General features: G+C 30.1%; 2 protein-coding genes across 4 annotated transcripts in view; one reads left to right on the forward strand and one right to left on the reverse strand.

The window, feature by feature from the left end:
* Positions 1-35: 35 nt before the first annotated feature.
* LOC149886784 (uncharacterized) lies at positions 36-737 on the forward strand. Its single transcript, XM_090091432.1, has one exon. It carries the CDS (start codon positions 36-38, stop codon positions 735-737), a length of 702 nt encoding a protein of 233 aa, XP_089947558.1.
* A 3977-nt stretch (positions 738-4714) lies between these two features.
* LOC145189807 (signal transducer and activator of transcription 5B-like) overlaps positions 4715-16792 on the reverse strand; it is a 45137-nt gene continuing 33059 nt past the window's right edge. Inside the window, exons 24-27 of one of the 3 annotated variants that reach the window (XM_090091204.1) lie at positions 12068-12150; positions 6019-6073; positions 5079-5148; positions 4715-4872 (exon numbers count right to left, since the gene is read on the reverse strand). In XM_090091204.1, the coding sequence (XP_089947330.1) occupies positions 4753-4872; positions 5079-5148; positions 6019-6073; positions 12068-12150 (328 nt within the window). In that variant the 3' untranslated portion in view covers positions 4715-4752. Of the gene's footprint in view, positions 4873-5078; positions 5149-6018; positions 6074-12067; positions 12151-14642; positions 14723-16792 lie in introns of those variants that run through there. The other 2 variants (XM_090091205.1, XM_090091206.1) reach the window with 2 other exon arrangements.

Here is a 16792-nt window from a genome sequence, read left to right on the forward strand (position 1 = left end):
TAATGTGTGTGATTTGGAAAGATTTACTTCAAAAGATGAATATTGTCAATAAAGCCTTACAGGAACCGGGTATTGAGCTGTGCACCATCATTAAACTGTACGATGGTCTCATACAGTATTTTCATGATGCACGCAGTAAGTTTGAAACATTCGAAGGCCAGGCAAAAGATCTCACAGAATCTGATTACAAAGAAGCTACACAACGCAAGCGAATACGGAAGCGATTTGATGACAAAGTTATGGATACAAGTAATCCCAGTTTAAATGTTAGTGCCAGTGATAATTTCCGTATTCAACAGTATTACGTTATCATAGACAGACTTAATAATGAGATGGAAAAACGCAGAGCAGCTTATAAAGTATTGTACGAAAGGTTTAACTTTCTTCTTGACAACAGATCTTTGTCGAGTGAGGAAGTAGTGGCTAAAACCAAGGCACTAATTCAGTTGTATCCATCAGAATTTGAAGACGAATTTACCGATGAGTTTTTGCTGTTTTCTCAAATGTTTAGTGATGGTAAATCGGTGTCTGATAAGACTAAGCTGCAAATAGACAATAAACTAGTTGCAAGTTTTCCAAATGTTAATATCGCTTTCAGGATTTATCTCTCTATATTAGGCACGAATTCAGAAGGTGAACGTTTTTTTTCAAAATTAAAACTGATAAAAAACTGCGTTCAACTACGGGACGAGCCCGACTATCCTCCCTGGCACTGCTATCAATTGAAAATGAAGTAATGCGGAAAATGACATTTGAAGATGTTATAGTTGATTTCGCAAATACCAAAAGTCGAAAAGTTAATGTCATCTAATTATACTGTTTGATTATAAACATTTTTATCAATTATGAATATTATGCTGCATCTGCATGATTGTTTTATTAATGAAATGAAAAACACTTTAAAACTTCTTTTTTTTTCATTTCTTTTGTAGGCCCCTGTAGATTCGTAGGCTCTAGGCACAGTGCCCATAGTGCCTAATGGATAAGATGGCCCTGGATCTATGCCCTTCTTTACCCATGAAAATGAGTTTGTTTTCTGCAGTGATGTAAAAGAGTCGGCCGCTAGTTAACAAAAGTTACCACTGCATTGGAATCTATGTACAGTAGGTATTACTACGCATTCTTGTAAACAAATATTTTTAAAAAAAATATAACAACAAGCAACATAACGTTTAAGTGAATTACACTTCCATCAATCTGATTTATTGTCATTTTAAAATTAAAAAAAAAAAAAGTAGAGTCAAGATTTTTTTTTTTTTTTTTTTGCCCCTTGATTCCTACACCAAAACTTCCAAAATGTGTCAGCAGTCTTAAAATTTTTCTTATCTTATAACTTGATAAAAAAAGCCGCTACAGTTGATTCGTACAGCATTTCCAGATTTTGGATTATAATTATTATACGATATGTACAATAAAACTTCGGACAAAATTAATGTTATTGTAATTTTTTTATTTTTAAAAGTTCAAGAACCTTCTTTATAAAATATTAAATTTTATTCTCTCCTCTTTAAAATAAGTATAAATGTTTCTTGATTTTTCCTTGTATCAACTTGTATCAACTTGTGTTGAATAAGCGCGTGTACCAACTTCAAAATTTGCAAGAAGTTCAAAAGAAAAGGTTTGAAGCATTTTCAGGTAGAAGGATGTAAGAGATCAACTACATGCAAATATATCAAGAATGTTGAACAAAAAAACAAACTTGTTGAAAGGAAGTGGTCGTAAACCTAAATTCAACATATTAATCAATATACAAAAATTATTTAAACTATTCAATCATAAACAGAAGATGTCACTTAAAAAGATGTCCAAAAAGCAGGGATGTTCAAGATTAACAATAAAAAAAATATATTAAAAGATTCAAAAAAACCTCTTTTAAGTTTTAAAAGAAAAAAATACTAGACAGAACATCTTTACAACGAATACTGTGTTACAAATATCATGACCATATTTTCATAATGGATGATATACTATATTTTACTTCAGCCAATTCTACGTAACTGGCAATTCTTATTAACAAAGCAAAACATGAAAAAAATGTACTGGTGATATTTCACCTAAAGGTGCACAAAAAATTTGGTCATCTGCACACTCTTGGACGGCCATCAAAACTTACAAGGCAAAATCTTGACTCATCTGTAAATAAAACCTATCCCCAATCGTGTAATTCGTAATTCATGACTCCTTGCAAAAGCCAGTCTGTTTTTTCGGTGGTCTAGAGACAATCTAGGACCAGTAGCTGCTGCCGAGGTCTTAAATTTAAAGCACGAAGTCTTCTTCGCATGGTATCTTGGCTAACAGTAGTTCCATAAACCTCAGCAGGTTGAACTTGGAGACTTCATGCAGTAGTGAACCGTTTTGTCAGTGTTCAAAGCATTAAAAATTGGTCCTCCACGGCATTGCTAACTCGTGGTCTGCCTTGGCTAAGTCGTCTAGCGTGATCATTGGCCTCTACGAACCTTTGTAGAACCCTACCGACCGTTGTATGAAACACTCCAAATCTTCTACCAAGGTCGCGATTTGTTAATTCTTCAATCCTTTATTGGACAAAGTAACAGTTGCAACACATTCATCATGATTTAAACTTTATTTAGCACGTTGCGCTGCAAACAAATGTGTTACTCAAGTAATAGTTATCTTTTCTACTGTTAAAGAAATTTAAAACCAACTCATACTTTCCTTTTAGAAGTGAGGTTTAGTTACAGCAGACGATGCTGATCATCAAAAGCTGCTATAATTACAAAATTAAATAAGAGAAACGGAATAAAACCTACAATGGCGTAACAATAAAAATTATTATCATCTTTGAAATTGATAAATCCAGAAATACATAGTAATTTTCAAAATAAGTCGGAATTTATGTGGTGCCTTAATTTTGCGGTTAAGTAAATAAAACGTTTTAAATAAAACGACTGACTGTTTCATTTTAGACCAGTTTAAGACCAGCTTTAAGATGTCTTAAAGTCATCTTTTAGACAACTTGTTGTTGGGTGGGTTAGCTTTTTCTCTAGACCTTCTTTAAATCATTTGTTAAAAACTACATTTTGTTGGTTTTTAAGAATTTAAAATATTTTAATGCACTTTAATTGAAATATATGACAAGTTAATTCATTTCGTAACAGTGTGAGAAGGGAGAATTAACTTAAAAACAACGATCGGAGAAGACGCACAAAAGATGACTCGTCAACTCTTCATATAAATAAATGACAAGTAAAAAAGAATAAAGTTAAAAACAACAACTGAGAAAAGACGTACACACAGAGACTTACTCAACCTGTCATATTAATAAACGATAAAACGGAACGAAGAAAAGTTAAAAAACAACTGGGAAAAGACGTAAACGAGATTACTCGTAAACGATAAAGTGACAAGAAAAAAAGTTATAAACAAAGACCGGGAGAAGACATACATACAATGATTCATCAATCTATCACATAAATAAATGATAAAACGGAAAGAAGAAAAGTTAAAAACAACTAGGAAAAGGCGAAAACACGAAGACTCATCAACCTGCCATATATATAAATGAAAAGGCATCGCAATCGGAAAGCAAGCAAACACTTACGGTTAGGAGAAGAGTTTTAAAAAGAGGGAAGACGTAGTTTTAAAGTGAAGTAAATTAGATTTTTAAGAAATTTTTTAAGAAGAACTTTAGAGAGAGAGAGAATTTTAGTGGTTAAAAAATACTTTGATGAACAAGTAGTTTTACAAGTGAACAAAAGAGAAAAAGAAGAAGAAATTTTTAATAATCAGTAGAAGTAAAGAATTAAAAAGAAATCAGAAGAAATATTGAATAAAGAAGAATAACCAGAAGTTTCAAATAAAGAAGAGGTTAAAAAGAAAAACCAAAAAGAGGAGTAATTGATCAAACATTATCAAACATCAAAATATTATCGAACACTACGAGTAGAGCAAAAAAATATTATTTGTATTTTATAAACGTAATGAAAATAAGAGTGTTAACCATTACACACTAACAGAACACTTATTGAGTTTTATTATATAACAGAATATACTGAGGACGGTAAACACAACCTTAAACCTTTAACGATTTAACCTTGCCCATTTCTGACCAAACTATCCCAAGCCTCATTCTTTCCTAACGAAGTAATCTCCACACTATTAACCTCAATCCCAACCTCCATATATCTTTCCACACAACTCTACAACCCATACATTCCCTTACCCTTACCTTCAAGTATAGCGTAAACATTAACAAATGAATAAATTATTTATATAAAAAAACGCCACCCTTAAAATCGTTTAATTAAATACAAAATAGAAAAATACATAGGATATAACATCGCCAAGTTTTTTTAAAGTCATTACCAAAGCATTTAGGAAAAGTTATATTAGCCAATTTATTTCATCGTTTATTTTTAAAATGATAGAGAACTATTGCTGGAGTTTAAAATGATGGAGAATTATTTTCTGAAGTTTTATAATGGAGATTTATTGTTGGAGTTTTAAAACGAGATTTTCAAGACACCTCATAATATTTTTGTTTATAAACTTTCTTAACATAAAACTTTATGAAAATGTTTAAGATTTTTCTGATCTCAAAGAAATTAATCTTCTACAGCAGAGTTATGGTGAAATTGTTCAGAAAAATGCAAGAAAACTAAGGGGTTTTTGAAATAAGAGATCTGAAAAACTTGACCAAATCAAGAATTGTGATTATCGAGTTTAGTGCTCCCAAATATTACAAAAACAACAATTTTATATAAACCATTTCTTTCTCTGAAAATAAAATTGCTACGACTTTATAAACAGCTCCAAACTGGACTCAATTGAAATTTCAGGAATCATATCTTGGTCATCATATTGGGTTGAAAATGGAGAAAACGAGCTAGTTGAATAATCTCTCTGCAAATCCTATATTAAATAAAATATATTAAAGAAAAAGTATGTAAAATAAATGTATTAAATAAAATGCATCAAATAAAACTTTCTAAATAAAACATGTTAAACAAAATATCTTTAATAAAATATATTAGATAAAGGATAAAAAAAACCAAAACTAGTATATGAATAAATAAATGTTTCATGAATGAAACTAAAACTTCATAAAAAGTCCTTACACCAGGCGTATAACTGAAGTTATATGATGGAATTGAAGTAGAGTTTTGATTCGTTTGAGGAGTGTGAATTCTAAAGAACATATAGATAAAGAACTTTGTTTATTTTCTTTATTTCTCATGATAATTAATGAAAATAATAATAATAAAAATGATAGTAATACAATAATAATGATAATAATAGTAAAATAAAGATGATAATAATAGTGATAATAATGATAGCAATAATAATGATAAAAATAGTAAAATAAAGATGATGATAATAATGATAGCAATAATAATAATATTAATAATAATAATAATAATAATAATAATAATAATAATAATAATAATAATAATAATAATAATAATAATAATAATAATAATAATAATATTAATAATAATAATAATAATAATAATAATAATAATAATAATAATAATAATAATAATAATAATAATAATAATAATAATATTAATAATAATTGTAATAACAATAATAATAATAAAAACAATAATAATGATAATAGTAATAATATTAATAACAATAATAATAATAATAATAATAACAACAATAATAATAATAATAATGATAGTAATAACAATAATAATAATAATAATAATAATAATAATAATAATAATAATAATAATAATAATAATATAAATAATAATAATAATAACAATAATAACAATAATTATAATAATAATAATGATGATGATGATGATAAAAATGATGATAATAATAATAATAATAATAATAATAATAATAATAATAATAATAATAATAATAATAATAATAATAATAATAATAATAATAATAATAATAATAATAATAATAATAATAATAATAATAATAATAATAATAATAATAATAATAATAATAATAATAATAATAATAATAATAATAATAGTAATAATAATAATGGTAATTATAATAATAATAAAATTGATAAACCCTATTCCATACATTCTTGCCATAATTCCACTAGAAACATATCCAGAACTATCTATTTCCCGTTCAACTGAAAAAAATAATTCCTTAAAAGTCCTAAAAATTACAAACACGCAATTGTTGTAAATGTTTAACTTAGTAAAAAAAAAAAGTCTTGAAAAGCATTAAGATTCAAACTGGTCAGTAGATTCCAGGCGTGGAGAGGGTAAAATCCAAAAAACTCTTCGTAAAAATTTGTTAATGAACCCGTGAAAAAATGTAAGAAAGCAGCTGTTGTTACTTTTCCAGTTATTAGGACAGCTCTGCCCAAGCCTCGCCATTATTAATTTAGTTTCTGATGATTAGAAAGCATACTTCAATGTATAAAAAATACTTCGAAACCAATAAAACAACTTAAAATATAACGTTAAAGTTTTTGTTTTTACAAATCAAAATATAGATTTTTTGGGTCATCGAATTATAAGTATAAATTACAACCTGGAATATCTAGCGCAAAATGCCCGGTATTTCATAGTTAAATGGAACGATTTATAGGGGTTTGTTTAATAAAAATATTTTTTTTGGTTTTGAAAACATGCAAGTTTTTTTTGTTTAAATGTTTCTTTTCTGTTATTCAAAAGCTTGTGGTCCGACAGAATTGGGACGCTGACTTATGGATTTTCATGGTCAGGAAAAAGTCACCATTGAACTTAGGGAGTGAAATTACCACTATGTGCAAACTTTCAGCTTATTTGGACCAATTCCCTAGTTGTCACACTCTACTTTCACCTCCTCCCCGTGGGCCAAAGAATGATTAGAGAGTTTGAAACAAGGTTCCGGCCGTAAACATCCTGAACATTTAGTCTGGGGTGGTTGGAACCTGGTCTAATACCTTTTCAAGGTGAAAATACCCCCAAGTGCAAAATTTGGTGCAGATTGGTCCAGGTGTGGATTTGTATAAAGAACAAACAAACGGACAGATATTCATTTATATAGTATAGATAAAAATTGAAAGTTAACCACTCTGACTGTCCGTGTAAAAATAAAGTGTTAAAACATTTAGAATTTAAGGAAAGTTTTTAAACTTGCTTGATGTCATAATTTTTATTATTAGATGTTTCAAACAAAAAATGTAAGCATAGTCATCAGAGGTTTTTATTCCATGTTAATTGCGCGGTACCCTCCCTCGCATACAGGTTTTTTAAAAATTTCCAGAAGCTCTAAAATTTCTTTAAACAATTTTTATTAGAGTTGTTACGTTTTCGTTTTGCAATAGATATATCCTGGATAACAGGATCAATAATGTCAAGAAGTCTAAAAAATACATCATGTATCCGATTCTCCTATGAGTTTTCTCTTGCGTGATTCATCTTGAATTTATGAAGGTTTTTTATAATTGGCCTCTAAGGCTTCTTCATTAGTCATTCAATTGTAAGGATGTACTGATCAAGAGTAATTTTGCTGCATTTAAAAATCTTGTGAAGTGTGGGTGTTGGGTGAAACCATCCAACACTATCAAATGTATGTGTATCCCTAAAATATCAAAACAGTCGGCCGCAGGCCTTAAGTCAGCCGACAAAAAATGATAATTTTTAACTCAAAACTCAAGAATTTTTGCAATCATAAATTCCATTTTCTAAAAAAATATAGCTTTAATTTAACAAAAACTGAATCTTTAAATAAGGAACAGACGGGAGCAAGTAAGAAAATTGAGATTTTTTAGCATTTTTGACAAAGTAGAAATCAGGACCAAATTTTAAAAGTTTTTGTTAGACTTTTTTCATATTTTTTTTGTTTTAATCAGCTATTTATTGTTAAAAATGTTAAAATAAATAATGTACTTGATCTATTTTATCAGCAAGTTGCTGTTTAAGATCTTTTATTTCTTTCAAATTATTTCCATAAAAAGCGTCATGTTTATCTTTCAATCTGCAAGCTAAAAAAAATTTTTTTTTGAATTTCAATTAAGATTCTAAACTTTAACTATTGTTAAAAAATACAATTTTTTCATTAAACTTGGCAAAAGACTTGAGTTCCACTTTCTGCATTTTTTTCATATCATTTTTTCCAATGTGTATTCTATTAGCGCAGGAACTTGGTGATTAAAAGAAATTGGGCTTTGTCTCTATTTAGAGCTGGTTGTACAATCTGTTCACAAAGAGTTTCTCACTGTTCCATATTTTGGGGGTCAGTCATCAATAAAAACATCCGAAAAAATCCTTAGGAGGGATCAAAGTACATACCCATGGGATACCAGAACAAGTGAATTTAAAATCAATGATTTCCGTCCGTGAGAGAAATTTGCATTTTAAGTTTGTTCCTATACCGGCTAAATTTGAGAGATTGCTTTTTGACAAATTTTTTGCTTTGGCAACTATAAAAAGATTTTTTCTTTCAAAATGTTTATTTTTTGAATAAATAAAAACGGAATAAGAACAGACCAAGACATAAAAATGATTTTTACTTCAAGAATGACTTCTTAGAATGCTTTACTCTAATAGCAAAAAAGTCATTTTTTAAAATATTTCTAAACATGTTTACTGTTATAATCTACAACACAGTTAGCCTAATGAGATCCATATTCTGGGTGAGTCCTGTCTCTCTTGTACCGCTGCCATTGAGACTTGAAGTTTGAATGCAGAGCTTTGTTGGCCTGCTCACTGTTAAGTCCAAGAGCTTGATTCCTGATAGAGATGAACTGAGACACATGAAAGAACACAGTGTGGGCCTTTGGAGTGATTGAGATTGGAAGTGCCAGATTGGCATCTTTGAATTTGTCAATGTGATCTTGAAAATTGTCATCCAAATCTGTTCCAAAGCAATCTGTGACTACCTTTTCAAATTGTTTAAATGCTTCAACAAATGGAAGTGCTGCATCTACAGCTGCTTTTCGAAATTTTTGTTTTAGAATATCAACATTTTTCAAAAGCTTGTGACAGTGTTGTCCTTGAAAATGACCACCATAAAAGGATTGAAGAGGTATGTTTAATCCTTCCTATCTGGCCAAATGTTGATTAGATTCTTGTACAGATGGTTGACAACTCCGAACAACATATGTAACTCCATAGGTGGAATTGCTTTCAAAATTAGTGTCTCATCTGTTGCATTGAGCAGAGGTTTGTTAATGACATTTGTAAAATGCTTCGCAATCTTCAAGTCACTTCCTTTGATACCAAATGCTTAATGAGCCTTTCTGATACTTCCAAATGTTCTCAAGGAACCACTAAAGCCAAGGCTTGAAGAGTCAGCATCACACCAACAGCAAGGATGTCTGCTGGGATTGAAGACCACAGACAATGTTAGCTACTTTCATGTCACATGACAAGATATAGGAAATAGAATTAGCATCTATCAGCTTCAAAAGGTTTTTGAAATTCTCATATGTCTCAGGCATTCCTTCTGATATAGCTATTATTAGCTGTTTCTTAAATCCAGAATACTTTAATGAAGAGCTGCAAAGCCTGGGAGACTTCAAAACAGGACTGTTTGGTGCTGCAGCTCTCTGAAGAACACCCAAACTCATCTTTAGAAAGTCACCTCCACCATCTAATCCAACCTTTACAATGTGTTCTTCAGGGACAGCTCGCGCTGATAAAACAAATTGCAATAGGTCACCAACATTTTTACAATGCACAACATCTCTTAGAGTCTCATTGGTTAAACATTTTATTTTAGAAACAGTAAAATGATCCTTGAGCATCTTTCCGTGTTGTGCAAACCCTCAACTCTATTGCCCCTCAAAGTCTTTAAGGGGCAATAGAGTTGAGGGTTGAGGCAAGCTGTGTCATCTTATTATTGGACAGTCCTGTATTAAGTTGCACAGTTGCTAGGCTTTCAACTGGAAGAGGATCTCTGAACAGTCGAGTTGGAGTAGCTTTGCCTGAAATTTTAAGACACTTAGTGCATAATCTAAAGCATGTGCATTTAATTAATTCCATTAATGCAAGGAGAAATCATCAAATAGGTAAACCTTGCACAAAATAATAAGTACTGTCTAATCTAAGAGTTTATTCTTTCTGAAATTAGAATTTAAGTTTGAGTTTTAATGAATATTGGCATATATAAGAAACTTACCAAGTTTTAATGGTAATTTAGGACCTCCACCTGATTTGCTGAGTCGAACTGTTCCATTTGGAGATGCATCTTGAGTCCCTTACACTGAAGATGCCACAATATCAGCAGTTTTTGTGTTTGCTTTGTTTTGGTCAATCTGATTTAAACTTCTGGCTCCAGCAGTGCATTTATGGGGTAATCCTGGCCCAACTAATGTTAGACATTTTGCACACCTTTTTCAGTTTTAGTTGACTTTTCATGAGTTGTATCAAGTGCCAATGGAGATGGTACTTTGCATTTTGTATTTCCAATTTGACAAATAATGCAATCACAAGGCGAAGAGTTTCTTGTTTGTTGCTTCACAATGATTGAGTTAAAATCATAGAGCTTGGGAAATGGCTTTGTTGATGTTCCTTCGTCTATTTTTTGCAAATGAAAACGACAGTTTGTACACATGCCATATGGAAGGCGATCATTTGCAAAGTTTAAGGATATAGGGCTATGTTTTGTCAATTTGTTGATCAAGAAAGTTGTTAAGCAGTGATCACTCTTTGACATGCAGAGAATGCAAACAGAGTTACGATATTCAGAATGAGTTTTTGCAGAATTCGGCATTTTCAATAAACTTAAAAGTTTTTTATGAAGTATTTATGTCTCCTAATGTGAAAACAAAGTAAAAATGGTAAAAATTATCAAATGTTTAGGATTTACTGGAAATCAAAACAAAAGTAGAGTAGAGCAGAGTAGGGATGTGGCAACTCTAAGTTTGAGAAATGCATTAAATTAAAATTTTTAATTTTACATACTATTGCTTAGAAATTCCTGTAAATGAATAATGTTATTTTTGTTATCAAAATAAAAAACTACAATTTTAAAGAATAAAAAGTATTGAACTATAGCCAAAGTTGAAATTTTGTCCAAAACCCATCTCTCAAATTTAGCCGGTGTCATGTTAATATTTTACTCCGTTGAAATTTTACTGCGCAGTAAAATTTTAACGTTAAAAATTTACTGCGCAGTAAAATTTTAACGTTAAAAATTTACTGCGCAGTAAAATTTTAACGTTAAAAATTTACTGCGCAGTAAAATTTTAACGTTAAAAATTTACTGCGCAGTAAAATTTTAACGTTAAAAATTTACTGCGCAGTAAAATTTTAATGTTAAAAATTTACTGCGCTCGTTATTTTTTTACTGTCATCAAGAAAAGAAGAGATGTTAAAGTTTTTGGGAGGGGCGGGTAAAAATATACATGTTTTATAAAACAAAGGGTACTTCAATTTTTCTTTTAATGAAACTTTTATTATTTAATGCATACATTAAATGATAGTTTACTTTCCAGGCCAGATTTTGATTCACTTTTTATGTAAAGCTATGCATTTTCCCTTATTTTTTTTGCAATACATCAATTTGTTGTCTATAATTGCAAAGTTTTTACATTGCCTTTTAAAGTTTGCCTTTTTTCCTCTCTCATTTACACCTTCAGGAAACTTTTTGTCATTCAAGTATTTCCTGATATCATGAAAGTTAATATTTTTGTACATCTTGAAAACGCCAAAAAAATAAACGCCAGAAACTGTATATTAAAAAAGTCAGTAAAAAAATAACGATAGCAGTAAAATTCCAACGTTGAAATTTTACTGCGCAGTAAAATTTTTACGTTGGAATTTTGCTGCGCAGTGAAATTTTAATGGCAGTAAATTAAAAACGCTACACCGGTATAGGAAAAAACTTAAAATTCAAATTTCTCTCACGAACAGAAATCGTTGTTTTTAAAATTACTTGTTCTGATATCCCATGGGTATGTACTTTGATCCCTCCAAAGGATTTTTTTGGGTGCTTTCATTGATGACTCACCCCCAAATTATGGAATAATTTGGGGGTGAGTCATCAATGAAAGTAATTTTTCAATCACAAAAATATCTGAAGTCTCTCGGCCAGTACGAATCTTGTTATGGTATATCAAGAACAGCTTTTTTATGTTGGTAAAAATATTATTTAGCAGCTTTGTATTAAAAAAAATGGTAAAAAAAACCTTCTTTTGACAGGAAACTACCAAAAGCCTTTTCTTTTGGAACATCCGGATAAAGATGTGTAAGCTCAGCAATATCAGATATTCTAAAAGAAAAAAAAACACTTTAGAAAACACCATGATAAATTAAATAAACCCAGAATCTGAAATGGAAAAATATTTATACTTCATTCTTAACGTGTCCTATGCCAGATATATGTATAGACTGATTAACAGATGCTAAAGGCACCATAGCTTTAGAGGCCTCAAAATCAATGTTGCACTATTTTGACATTTACTGAAAACTACTTACATTTGGGGGAATTTTTACTTAGTAATTAATAAACTCTAATTAAGAAGTGTTTAGCACTGATTTTAATCCGTTTTAACTTCACTAATCCGTTTAACTTCACTAATGGTCTCAGAAAATCTAGCATTTGGTTAACATAACGCTTCACTGTATTCATATTTTAATGGGCACGTTCTTTTGATTTAAGAATTCAAACTTTTCAAGAATTCAAGAATTCAAACAGCAAGCATGCTACTTATGAAAAGCTTCTATAATTTCGAAATTAAATTAGGGAAACGGATAAAACCATCACCAGCATCCGCCAACTTAAATGCTGTTTTCATTAGCGTTGGATTTCATTGGACTCTAGGTTCAAGAGATGCTAAGATCTCAGGAATAAATTTTAAACTTTTCATCGGTAGGTTAAATCATAGACGATCGAAATCGTAAGTAATTACACTTTTTTTTTTCTTTTATAAGAAACCAAGCAAATAGGCTAGTACTAAAAAGTTTCTTATTTTAAGGGTACTTTTTTTATAACTCTAGTATTCTTAAGAGTTTTTTAAGTTTCGGATTATCAAAAGAGAGAAAAAGTACATAAAATGCAATTTGAAATAATGTAAACAAGATAAAATGTTTTACAGTTAGTCAACTAAAATTATTTGAATTCCATTAATATCTTTCAATGAAATGTAATTCTTTTTTTTGTCCCTGAACAGAACACAAATTAGGAAACATTCCTCGAACTGTCAATAAGTTTTTTATTGAAAAGTGCTAATATTTTCTTAAGATTTCGGAGCTTCTAGTACTAGTTTTTTGTAAACAAGTTTTATAAAAAAAAAACCTTTAACTGTTTTAAGTATATAAAAAATGAAAAGTTTAAAGAGTTTAGACGATAAAATGCAAATAAAATTCGTTATTACATTAATAAGAAGAAAAACGGTTGTCTGTCTTCACACAAATACATTTCATCAAACGAGATTTTGATTTTATCAGTTTTAGGAAGGTGAAAGTAAAAAAAAAGCTTTCAAGCAACTCCGGAGATAACTAAAGTACTCAACAAAATGGAAAATGGAGTGCATAGTCAAACTTCTCTAAATTATCTAAGTCACACAGATAGTACCATTGGAACAAGCTGAGCCATTCTGCTATATTAATGAATTTCTACACTGAATGCAAAAAAGTTTTTTTTAATCTGTAAAGAGAAAGCAAAATATAAAAATCTTAACTATTACAAATATAGACATTTAAGAAATTGGTTGATTCGACTAAAGCAGAAAAAAAAATTTAAAACATTTGGTTGATTCGACTAAAGCAGATTCATTTAGGCTTATCTCAAAAGCTTATGATAACTGAGCTTTAGATATTTTTTGAAAGATTGTTAAGTTATTGACGAAGTTTCTGAAGATTCTCTGCTTGATCATCTAAGGTCAAATATCCAAGATTTTTTTTTAAAGAACAAAGTTGAATTAATATGTCCACTCTTTAAGTAACAAGAACAAAGATTCACACAAACCAAGGTCTTAAAAGTTAAAGAAATTTGTAAGAGTACAGAACAATCAGTGATAAGTTTAAAATCTGTAAGAGCGAGCTCTCACTTTCTTCAACATAAAGAGTATATGTAAAACCATTAAATATTGGCTTGCTGTTTTTGAAACACTTTCTTTTAACTGATATATATTTTTTTTTCTTTAAGATTTCTGTCATAGTTCTTGAAAAAATGTGATGTCTTGAATTGATTCACTCTAAGCATTTTTCATATAAATTAAAACTTGATCATATAAACTATACACAGTCATTTCTTTTTACTAACAATGTAATATTATGTTTTGCTCTGACAGCATGAGCAATTGAAGACGGAATTTTTCAAACTGTATGATTTCCAAAGTATGTTTTTGGATTGTGATATGATTCTAATTGAAGATTCACTTTGAATATTATTATAACTTATTTAGATTTTAATGTTGAGGACTCATTCTTATAGTTATATCTGAGGTACTATTGATCTATGGAGTGTGGCAATAGTACTGTATCAGTAGCCTCTATTGTAGGTAATTGTAATCTAAAGTTTTCGACTTTATCACCAAATTAGGAACAAAGATCATATAAACATTGACTGTGTTTTGGAAGAGTCTTTTCAAATAGAATTTTGCCTTAGTAAAAGGAATGATGTGTACTAAGTTAGTTTTTTGTATCTTTCTCTTTATTTAGTCCCTCACTCTAACTTATTGAAAAGACAGGTAATATTTTCTCTTTAACATACATTCTCTTCATCAGGATGAAGAACTTCACAAAGATATCAAGAATTACCTTTTTGGAACTAACATGCTGCCGTTTTAAACATACCAATGAGTCATATTCTTTTTAACTGTTAAAAGTACAAAGTCACCCTAAAGTAACAGAAACTCAAATCATCTAAATGGTTATTAAAAGCTTCATGATTTTAAGAATTTAGAGAATGTCCTTCTTTGAAGCCTTAACTGATTTAGGTATCATAACCAATAAATTTTAATGACTAATTTGTAGTTGGTAATTTTTAACTACTGTTTTCTTGTTTAACACCAATTTTTAATTTCATTGGAATGAGAAAATTCCACTCCAAACTTAATTTTAGCTTCTGAAAACACCTTAATTTGGTTCATTTTCTTCTTGTTAAGTTTTTTGCAGTTCTTTGCAATTAGAGTTTCATAGCGTAATAAGCTCTTTTCAGTAACTAAGGGATTTTCGACGACTCTTGCCTTGAAAAGCTCTTTTTATTTTAAAACTTTTTATTCATTCTTGAGTCGTTAATTATTTTCATCACCACATTATTTTCTCAAAAAAACAGATGTTTAACTTTTCTGGTTTGCGCCTTGATTATCCCAAAATGCTTCGTCACAGCCCATACAATGCATTTTGGGATAGTTGATCATTTTGCTATTTGTGTGATTGACGTCACAACTACTAACTTAAACTGAGAATTGATCAATTGCTCTTTTTGCATACAGATTTTTTGTGAAAAGTCTAGATAGAAAGATGGAAACATACGAGTTACCATAATCATCTCATGAGTTTTACTGAGAAAACAGAGTAAACAGCAGTGTTTTGTGAAACCACCTTGCACAGCCATTAACATGCTAATGGCTTTAAGGCTTCCACAGATTTTCCACTGGTGATTTTCCTCGTCTCCTGAAGACAACCGTGCTATTGGAATATTGAGCAGCTGTTGTATAAAAGAGCTGTCTTTAACCTTCTGGTTGAATTTAGAGGCTGTTCTTTTGCGATGTTAATTAACAAGCACCTATCTAATGCTACGTAAGCCTATAAAATACCTGAGAAGACCTAATGTCACTGCGCAAGAAAAGACTAAATCAAGATTTTATTTACAATGTCTACAGACATTCTTTTGTAGTAAGTGCTAACTTTTCAACAGAGAAGCAAGAAGCTTCGAACTTCAACGTCAAGTATCTCATTAGATAATTAAGGTCTTTCTAGCTAAATGTCTGCGGATTGTTTACTCCATCATCTTAAATGTAGTCTAGATTTGCTGAAAGGAAATCTAGACTACAAAAGGAAGAAATATTAGTAGCACATGAGGATAAATTTCCCTGATTATTGTTATGTGTTACTGGTCTTAAACCTTATCGCAGGTTAAAGTGCATGATTTTTTGTTTGTTCTTCACAGTGAGTCCCTAAGTAAAAACAGCTATTGTCGTAGAACATCACCATTTTCTCCACGTCACCATACCAAAGAAAGGTACTGATGTAGTCCTTTTATTCAACCATTCATGTTGTCTACTTGGGTTAGTGTAAATTGTATCAAAAAGTAAATAAATCCTACATAGTAACAATATCTGAAACAAAAATAATTAAAGTTGCTGTTACTTTGGGATAAGTATATTACACTATGTAACAACTTTTGTATTTTAGATGCTTATGTGTAAACATTATAAAAACACAGCAATATTTATAAAAAGCTTTGTGAACACAGCTTAAAGAGTTTCTTACATGTGGATATAATACAGACGAAGTTTAACTTTTTCATTCATGCAGTCAAAATACTCTTAAGGATTTAGAAATGAATAGGTTTTTTAAATTTTCAGACTTATTTCAAATCTTTTTTTCAAATAGCCTAAACAACTATTTGATAGCTCACGACTCTTTTCTAGAGCTAAGCAGTGATTGCACAAACACCTTCCGAGTGTTTATAATCTTTTCCTATCTGTTCTTCCCATACAGAGAATTCGGTCATACGTTTCCAGGCTCTTCTGTAATAATACGCTTTAGCGTCTCATCTATTGCACTGGCTTGTAAACAAGGAAACGGTGTGAAACTGCCTTGAAAAATAATTTTGACATTCGTGTTTCAGGTACACAAGGAGACATTCATGCTGATTTCCGTAATGAAGCAGTACGACTTTGAGACTTTAGATGAAATATCTTTAAAAAGGAGACATACATTTAGATTGCAGCTTATTCATA

Source organism: Hydra viridissima, unplaced genomic scaffold (genome assembly GCF_058129835.1).
Source record: "Hydra viridissima isolate aposymbiotic clone 2 unplaced genomic scaffold, HvirCarnegie_v1 scaffold_6, whole genome shotgun sequence".
Taxonomy (NCBI): Eukaryota; Metazoa; Cnidaria; class Hydrozoa; order Anthoathecata; family Hydridae; genus Hydra; species Hydra viridissima.